Here is an 8,792-nt window from a genome sequence, read left to right on the forward strand (position 1 = left end):
AAATTTTTATTAAGAAAATCTTTAATTAAAATATCGTATATAATCTTAAAATAACATTTATATAATAGTCGGAGTTCATAGGAATTTTATCATAATTCATTATTAAAACTTATTTCTATAATATAAAAAGAAAATCAATCTCTATATGCGTGATGTTTAAAAATCTGCAATTCTTAAACATATTTTTAAAATGTATGAATAGACAATAGTAAAATTTATAAGTAGTTTTAGCTCACTAACCAACCTATCATTTAATCCATAGAGATCAAGTTACCAACATTGAGACTAATCGAATTGGCTCCCAGGACAATATCGTCCATAGTTCTTTTGCGCTCCATCATTTCTAACTTATCCATTCTGGATTCCAACAAGCTGAGTCTGTCCGCCAGTCTATTCATTTTATCTTCTAACTCGTCAAACTTTTTGTCGTTCTGACTGTTTCCGCGGAGCAAATCAAGTTCGCTGTTCAACATCTTAAGTTGGTCGGACAATGCGCTGTCGGGCTGGGAACAACTTTCCGAGGAAAATGAAGAGTTATGTTGCACCACTAATGGAGCCAGCTCCGCTTGTTTCTGATAAAACTCGGATTTCTTGAACTCTTTTAATTCTTCGGCGTTGAGTAAAGCCCCCACTACTTTTTCGACATCATTCGCGTCGATAGCTGCTAGGACATCCTTCAGTTTGTCGCAGTAGATTTTCTGAAGAGTGGGCTTCATCCCACCAATGAGGTTGTGTTCATAATTCCAAAAGAATGGGATGTCCTTCTTAGAGATAGCGTCGTACAGCTCTTGTACCATCGCACGGAATAATAGACTCAATTTATTGCGCCAGTAAGTCTTATCTTGCATGTCATGGACCTTCTTCAGAAACAGTGACTTGATGTAGTAGCTAGCGATGTACTTCATTTCTAGAGCATCTCGTAATTTTTTTACCTGAAATTGTTGAAATATTTTCCTTATTAACCGGGCCGTAAACAATATTTTTTAAGTGAGTTCAAGGGCAAAATCAATGCTGATACCATCGCCTATTTGGCCAGTATGAATTTGTGGCCTCTATTGCAAATAAGAGATATTTATTTCATATAATATCAAACGTGCGAGGGGTGTGCAAGGGTTAAGCCATATGCATGTACCCGTGCTCTATCCACCATTAAATTTGGCGAGAAGTTAATAAATGAAACCTTACCAATCTGATGGTAGTCTTCAACGCTTGGCAGTCTTTGATGAGTTCTCTCTCCTGTTCTTGGAACGAGATGCGCCAACATCTGTTCTTCAGAGTGTTGTCGGTCAACGCCTTGTTGGGCTTCGGCACAAGGAACCAATCCTTCGCTTGCAGTCCCTCGATAACCCTGAAATTATAACTGTCTTTAAACACCATTTCCTGCTGACCTACAAAATTATAAACGAGAAAATTTGGATTGATATTTGAAACCCTTTCATGAAATTACTGAAATTTCATGAATTTTGTTATCATATAATTAATTTGTTTATGTGGATGAAAAGCTGGCTAAACAATTTTTCTGACTAACCTGTAACCTTCAGGAACGCGCGGGTAGGTGAACTTAATGACTGGCACCAAGTCCACATCCAGCGCATATTTGTCGGTGCCCACATCATTCCTGATATTCAGCGTGTAAGCCGGACCAGACTCCTTGTACGTGAGCAAGTAAACATCCCCGTTCACGTCCACCTTGCCTTCCATGAGATTCAACGCCTTCTGCACGTTCTTATGCATCCACTGACGAAACTTATTCTGAAGGAAGTATTTATCTGCGTCCCGCCAGTCGCGAGTCACCTTATGACATTTCTCCCAGTCCGGCTGCTTATCTAAATGGTCAAATGTGTTCGTGATCTTCAGTTTAACGAAGCCCGGCTCTTCGTTTTCGAGTGCGATGTCTTGGTAGTTGATGGGCAGACGGATGACGATGTCCATGTCGAATTCGTCCATCCTCCCCACTTTGATGCCATCGGATACGCTCCCTGCGTACATGATCTGACGGACGGGCAGACATTGTAGCTTCTTCTCAAGTGCTTAGCCGTCGCAGCTGTATAGAAAATACTATTGATCGAATCTCAATACATACACATTATTTTTGAGTGAAGGCTAATTAATTCGCTATTTATGAATAATCGTTGAAGCAAATATTGAAAATAAGAAATGATGTAGCTTTCTTTATACTATGTAAAAAAACATTACAACAGTTTAAAGTGTACCTACAATAATATAAGCTAATATTCTGATTGAGTTTTTATGCGTCAACGATAATCAACTTAATAAATAGTGAATTAAGTTTCCTTCACTCTAAAACAACAGTGTATATGATGATATTTGATAAATATTATTTTGCAAAAATTAAGCGACATAGGAAATAAAGTAGGGGCGTTAAATTAATTACCTGACTGCTGTATTTCTTATAGTAGTTGCATGTTTCACCCATCTTTTGCTTGACCTGTTCGAAGACACTTTTAAAGACTTCCTGCGACTTTTTGAAGTCGTCATCCTTGATAGCAATGAACTGCTTGAACACTTCAGCAAGGTAAGAGTCCATACTTCTCTTCTTAGAACTCATGATTAACTGAAAGGAGCAAAATAGAGTTATTCAGCTGTAAAATATGTAGTTTGTAGGTACCTCCATAAAAGTGGAAATGGGTCTTTATTCAAAGGGTCTGTGGTTCTACTAGTAATACCTATATTATTACTAGTACTTACTATTAAAAACAATAGGCACTTAATTGTTATCTGTCTAAGTACCTTTATCAATCAATAAATCTATTGTATGTAAAATTTTAAATCAAATAACGTTGCTGAGAGCTAACGAACAATCTTGTCTAGATTATTTTTGACTAATGTTAGCATTTTTAAACGCGTTTACTTAGGACATGTGACAGGCTGACTGCTCTTGCACTCAATACATGTTATTAATTAGACGACAATTACCGATTACACACATAACTACAAACTATAAGGCTTGTAAACGAAAAAAAAAAACCGGCCAAGCGAGAGTTGGAATCGCACACAAAGGGTTCCGTACCATTATTTAGAAAATAAGCAAAAAAATCGTGTTTGTTGTATGGGAGCTCCCAAAAATATTATTTATTTTAAATTTCAGTATTTGTAGTTATAGCGGCAACAGAAATAGGTACATCATCTGTGAAAATTTCAACTCTCTAACTATCACGGTTCATGAGATACTGCCTGGTGACAGACGGACGGACGGACAGAGGAGCGAAAACAATAGGGTCCCGTTTTACTCTTTGGGTAAGGAACCCTAAAAAAACTAAAAACTTACGTACCACAGCTGCAAAGTAGCAAGTAGAGATACCTACTTATTTATCACACAGAACCTTTTCACACAAACACAACACAAAGTAGCAATGAGTCCATAACTTGATGATAATGTGCCTATATATCTTATTATTCCTACTTATCTGCCTTCCCGGGAAGTCCGATTAAAATTTAGGGAATGTACTATGATATTAGAGTCTTTGTAACAAGGAAAAATTACATTTTAATTAGATACTTAATTCCCTACATTGTTATAGTAGACAATTAAAACGATTCATTGCAGGTGCTTAAGTAATCAATTTTATATTATCTAGCTAAATATAATGCATTACCTATTTAGTAGTCTTGTTAAGTATCGAATCTAGACAATCAAAACTGGTACTGGTATCTAGGTACTTTCTCTTTGTTTACAGAAAGATAAACGTTATCTGTGCCCTACTAAAAATAATAATAACATTATTTTCTATATCTGTATCTGGGAATGTACCGATTATCAAAGAAACGACTGTACCTAACCTTCATGTACGGTAGATTGCACATCAGTGGTAATTGTCATGCACCTTAACTCAATAGTAATAACTACGCTTTTCCTATAAAACTGTTACCACTGACCTGAAGTTGACTGTACAATCATTATAATAAGACGTAACTAGAGGTACCTTTAAGTATGTAAGTCTTATATCCGGACTGTTTTGAAGCCTAGGCAGGACTTTTTCACAGAATAACGCCTAATTTACGGTTTTGTCTTACGAAAAGATGTATTTTGTATCGCTTTACAACCTTGCATGTCACACGAGGCTTTGCGAAACTTTTTCAAATACATCTGCTGCAAAATAAATTGTTCAAAGCAGAACTAAACTAAAAAACTATTTTTTGTGTTCTTGGGACAGTGTGTTGACAACACCCCATTTTATAAACATATGCCCATTTATTTCTTGAAAGTTCCAATCTATTGCCCACTCTATTGCATACCGCACCGCGGGTTGTGTCTTGTGTGTGACGTATCTAGTACCTGCGACCCGTCTTATTTTGGAGTCGGGATCTTTTTTTGTGACTTTTTTACCGCGTCGCTCGGGCCTGTCGCTATGTCCATTTGCAGCTTACGTACATTTCACTAAAACTAGCTTCTGCCCACGGTCTCATCCGCTTGCCAAGATAACTGTTTCCCGTAGCCGGATGGTGACAAAAACTATGCCCATGCCCGTGTCTAAGTTACCGACTTTCTAATTTTCATCTTAAACAGTTCAGCCATTCTTGAGCTGTAAGTACCTACTGTTACTAACACGACTTTTTAGGGATCCGTACCCAAAGGGTAAAACGGCACCCTATTGTTTTCGCTTCTCTGTCCGTCCGTCTGTCACAGTTGAAATTTTCACAGATGATGTATTTCTATCGCCGCTATCACAACAAATACTGAAAACTAGAATAAAATAAATAGTTGCGGGGTTCCCATACAGCAAACGTGATTTCTTTGCTCATTTTCTAAATAAAGGTACGGAACCTTCCGCGCGATTCCGACTCGCACTTGGCCGGTTTTTTTTTTATATAGCCTTGTCACAACCATTGAATATAATGTAAATGCATATATATACCTAATCATTTATTTAAAAAGGTTATTAATTTGTAATATTTTGTTTTGTTTTGCAATAGTAGACACAACTTTATAGGTATTGCATAGGGAAAGTCCCGGTTTTACCTAATTTTTGTAAAAACCCAAATATATTATAAAGATTATGTTTAAGTAGCTAACTTAACAACAAAATGTTAATTAATTCAGTAATAATGCATTTTTCCTCCTTTAATTTGCTATGAATTGAAAGGAAAATTAAGTCAGTCATAAAATATTTTGAGTAAAAAGAGGATGCAGTAATATTATTTGAATATCATGTTAAGCTTGGTGGTGACTGTTCATGAAATACAGAGAGGATAATTATTTATTAAATATTTGTTGTATATTGATGAATAGATTTTATCTTAGGAGTATATTTAAAAAAAAGATTGAGAACCTAAGAGGAGTATCCATGTTTTTAACTTATATATTCTGAACCTTAACCTGTTGAATGCTGCAGTCGTGGTGGCTTAGTGGGTAAAGGACCAACCTCAAGTATGAGGGCACGGGTTCGATCCCAGGTCAGGCAAGTACCAATGCAACTTTTCTAAGTTTGTATGTACTTTCTAAGTATATCTTAGACACCATTGACTGTGTTTCGGATGGCACGTTAAACTGTAGGTCCCGGCTGTCAGTGAACATCCTTGGCAGTCGTTACGGGTAGTCAGAAGCCAGAAAGTCTGACACCAGTCTAACCAAGGGGTATCGGGTTGCCCGGGTTACTGGGTTGAGGAGGTCAGATAGGCAGTCGCTTCTTGTAAAGCACTGGTACTCAGCTGAATCCGTTTAGACTGGAAGCCGACCCCAACATGATTGGGAAAAGGCTCGGAGGATGATGAACCTGTTGAATGCTGCTTATTTGAGAACAATGGAAAATCAATTATTTATCGCGTAGATCTGTGCTCCGGCATACAAGGATTTAAAAGAGTGTAAGTTTTTAGCTTATATCATCTGCAAAATTGCTAAGCCAAGACTACCTACATTGAATTGATTTTCCAAAAAAATCTATATCATTTAACCTCCTTAGAAGTCTAGAAGGTTCCAGACTTTTGTTGACCTTAGTGAAAGAAAGACTTTCAAGTGTGTGGAACATTCTTTTGCCTGAGGTAGAGTTTGAAAAGATTGATGGATTATTTAATGCTATCTACTTATATCTATATAATATCTACACAATATTATAGATAGAAAAAAAAAAACAGTTTGCTTGTTTTGGATAAACTCAAAAACTACAGGTCCGATTTTTAAATTCTTTCACCATTAGAATACTACATTATGTGCAGGTAACATAGGCTATACTTTATCCAGGGACCGGCAGTAGTTCCCACAGATAGATACTTAATTCTAAATACTATCCATACTAATAAAAATTATGGAACACAATAAACAAATATGAACAAAAGTTGGCACGAATGTTAGTATGACAAGTGACAGAGAGGAATGCGGGGGACACATTTTACCAATCCTAAATTAAAATTGGGAGCAGGAACAAGACAACTATCAACTAGTAGCACCACTTTTCATAACCAATACAAAACAATTAACACAATACCGGTTAAAATTTCATTATATTCAATAAACAGCATTGAAGCAGGCAGAAGTCAGCATCACAGTCACAACAAAGTTTATATTCTATGCTAAATATATCTTACTCCATTTTGAATTGTAAATCAATCATTATCATTACAAACAAAATGTCTTGCACTAGAATTCTGATTTAGTTGACAGTCATTGGTTGAATCTAAGATATTATCTACTAAGCACTAATCACTTCCTAGCAGTTTTTACAAACATTTGGATCGTAAATTCACTGCTATTATAGCTTTCTTAATTTCAGTTCAGATTAAATAATTTCAGCCGAAGGAAAATACTATAAAAGCCGAGAAAAATAGTTAAATAATTGGCACTGTTATCTACTTACCCGGTGATGAAATAACTATCCCTTTTCTAAATAACAATAAAACAAACACTTGGCAGCCGATCCACCCCGCACCCCGGTGACGTTGAAAGCGAAATGTTCCATGTTTCTACCGAAACCAGATATAATTTTACACTTGAAACTAATCGGGATTTCCATGAGGGATATTGACAGTGTTGACATTCTTGAAAAAAAATACCCATAATTTCTGGAAACACACTTTCAAACAGAAAATAAATAAACCTAAAATTGATAATAATTTGTATATAGTAGGTAAATTCTTGTTTATTTGGAATTTTAAATTGCTTTCATTCTTTTAATATATACGAATAGGCTAATTAGAGTTCATATGTATGTACATAATATATTCCGCATCAGTAATAGTGATGAGGATGATGTCCTCCTAGTCCTAGCCGACTATCGACTACGGCGGTTGTTCTCATATAAGGAGATTAGCCAACTGCGCAGGACATATTTTATAGCACAAGCATTTGCGTAGACACAGGTGCACTCACTATTCTTTCACTCTCATAGCCCGAACACAACCCGAGAGAGGGGTCCGATTCTCCTAAGTTAATAATGTCAAAATTGAATCGCAGTAGCAGTTATAACCATATCGGGCATTCTGCTACTAATATAAGACCAATCGTATTCCAACGACATTCGATTGGTTTGCGATTGGTCTGCCATTTTGGTGATTTTGGTACGGTAGTTTGCTCTACAATCATATTGCAATTGTAAATCATTTGCAGACAAAATGATTCATTATTATATGACAGAAAAGGATAAAAACGTTTATTTCAAAGAAAAATAGCGGAATGCCATATACGCTTCAATCGTAATTGAGTCGTGATTGGATCTCAGTCGTGAAGTGTAGCAAGTGAAGTAAGTGAGGCAAAATGAGAGAGCAATTCAAAGTATTGGGTATGCAAGGAGATATTTTAATGAACGTAGATACCCCTCGTTGTATATTTTATGTCAAATATTCCCTTTATTAGAGAAAACTTTATTATTCTGGCAACTCAGACAAAATCATAAATGTCAAATGGATTTGTTTTTATTGTTGGTTTTGGATATTAGCCTTTTGATACATGACATATGCAGCGAAATCATTTGTAAAATATAATTTTAAATTCGTTTTAATGAATACGGCATACCTAAATAACTCAATGTACCGTGAATTAAGTAATCAGGTATGCAGTTTTGTCTCTTAATCTTTATGTTGTCATATCTATGAATGGCATGTTGATCAAATGGTCAAGGTGTTAATTTTGGATATTTAATAAAGAAAAAATCATTTGTAAAAGCGGAATACAATTAGGTAATATAGCTAAAACATTTTACTAATCGCAGAAGTTTGTAAGTTTATCTATATATGATCTATATCATGTCTATATTGGATAAACTGTATGCGGGAAATTCCCCAGTATTTTTAAATGTTGCCACTAATACAAAAGCCTACTATTTGATAGTTACAAAATAATTCATTACCATCGGAAAAAACGGCAAAAGTTCTAGGATTATAAATATTATAATTTGACTTGTGAATACTCACTATAACATAGTTAGCTATTTCTTTTTTTTTGGCAGACATTTGCTTAAGGCATAAACGTAGATTTCCATCGTGAAATTTTACATTCTTCGTCTCTGTTAAGAGCTTGGAGCAGTTTCATAAATAGCATTTTCGCACGAAAAAGAGTTTTAATTTAAAATTGAACACGTTTAACCGCTTATGGCCGCTTTTTTTCATATATATGCCACCTATGAGATGACCGTTGCGCTTATTTATATGGAATAAGCGCCAGTTCATGGAACATACCGGAATATGCTCGTATACAAAAGTTATGTTTTTTGTATTGTAAAATGCGTACCTAGCTATAGTCTGATTAAAATTCATATCGAGACTTCTAACCTTCATTTACGAAGATATGTAAGTTATAAATGGTAGAATTTAAAGAGAAGTAAGTAGTTAACATTAAGATT

The 8,792-nt window shown here is 35.5% G+C and overlaps 1 protein-coding gene across 3 annotated transcripts; it reads right to left on the bottom strand.

The window, feature by feature from the left end:
* Window positions 1-3: 3 nt before the first annotated feature.
* LOC124630727 (cyclic GMP-AMP synthase-like receptor) lies at window positions 4-6,958 on the bottom strand. Of its 3 annotated transcripts, none has more exons than XM_047164704.1 (5): window positions 6,813-6,958; window positions 2,396-2,575; window positions 1,529-1,992; window positions 1,186-1,348; window positions 4-932 (listed from the first exon to the last, which is right to left on the bottom strand). In XM_047164704.1, exons 2-5 carry the CDS (start codon window positions 2,567-2,569, stop codon window positions 252-254), a joined length of 1,482 nt encoding a protein of 493 aa, XP_047020660.1. In that variant the 5' UTR covers window positions 2,570-2,575; window positions 6,813-6,958; the 3' UTR covers window positions 4-251. The 3 variants fall into 3 exon arrangements, with proteins under 3 accessions (XP_047020660.1, XP_047020661.1, XP_047020662.1); XM_047164705.1 differs by lacking the exon at window positions 6,813-6,958 and adding an exon at window positions 6,444-6,558; XM_047164706.1 differs by lacking the exon at window positions 6,813-6,958 and having other exon boundaries at window positions 1,529-2,044; window positions 2,396-2,537.
* Between the last annotated feature and the right edge of the window lie 1,834 nt (window positions 6,959-8,792).

The sequence above is a fragment of the Helicoverpa zea genome, chromosome 5 (assembly GCF_022581195.2).
Source record: "Helicoverpa zea isolate HzStark_Cry1AcR chromosome 5, ilHelZeax1.1, whole genome shotgun sequence".
Taxonomy (NCBI): domain Eukaryota; kingdom Metazoa; phylum Arthropoda; class Insecta; order Lepidoptera; family Noctuidae; genus Helicoverpa; species Helicoverpa zea.

Coding starts and splice junctions, on each gene's coding strand:
- LOC124630727 (XM_047164704.1), bottom strand. CDS start 2,569: ATGAGTTCTAAGAAGAGAAGTATGGACTCTTACCTTGCTGAAGTGTTC. Junction 1,993..2,395: donor ATAAGAAATACAGCAGTCAG/GTAATTAATTTA, acceptor CCCGTCCGTCAG/ATCATGTACGCAGGGAGCGT. Junction 933..1,185: donor TGAAGACTACCATCAGATTG/GTAAGGTTTCAT, acceptor CAACAATTTCAG/GTAAAAAAATTACGAGATGC.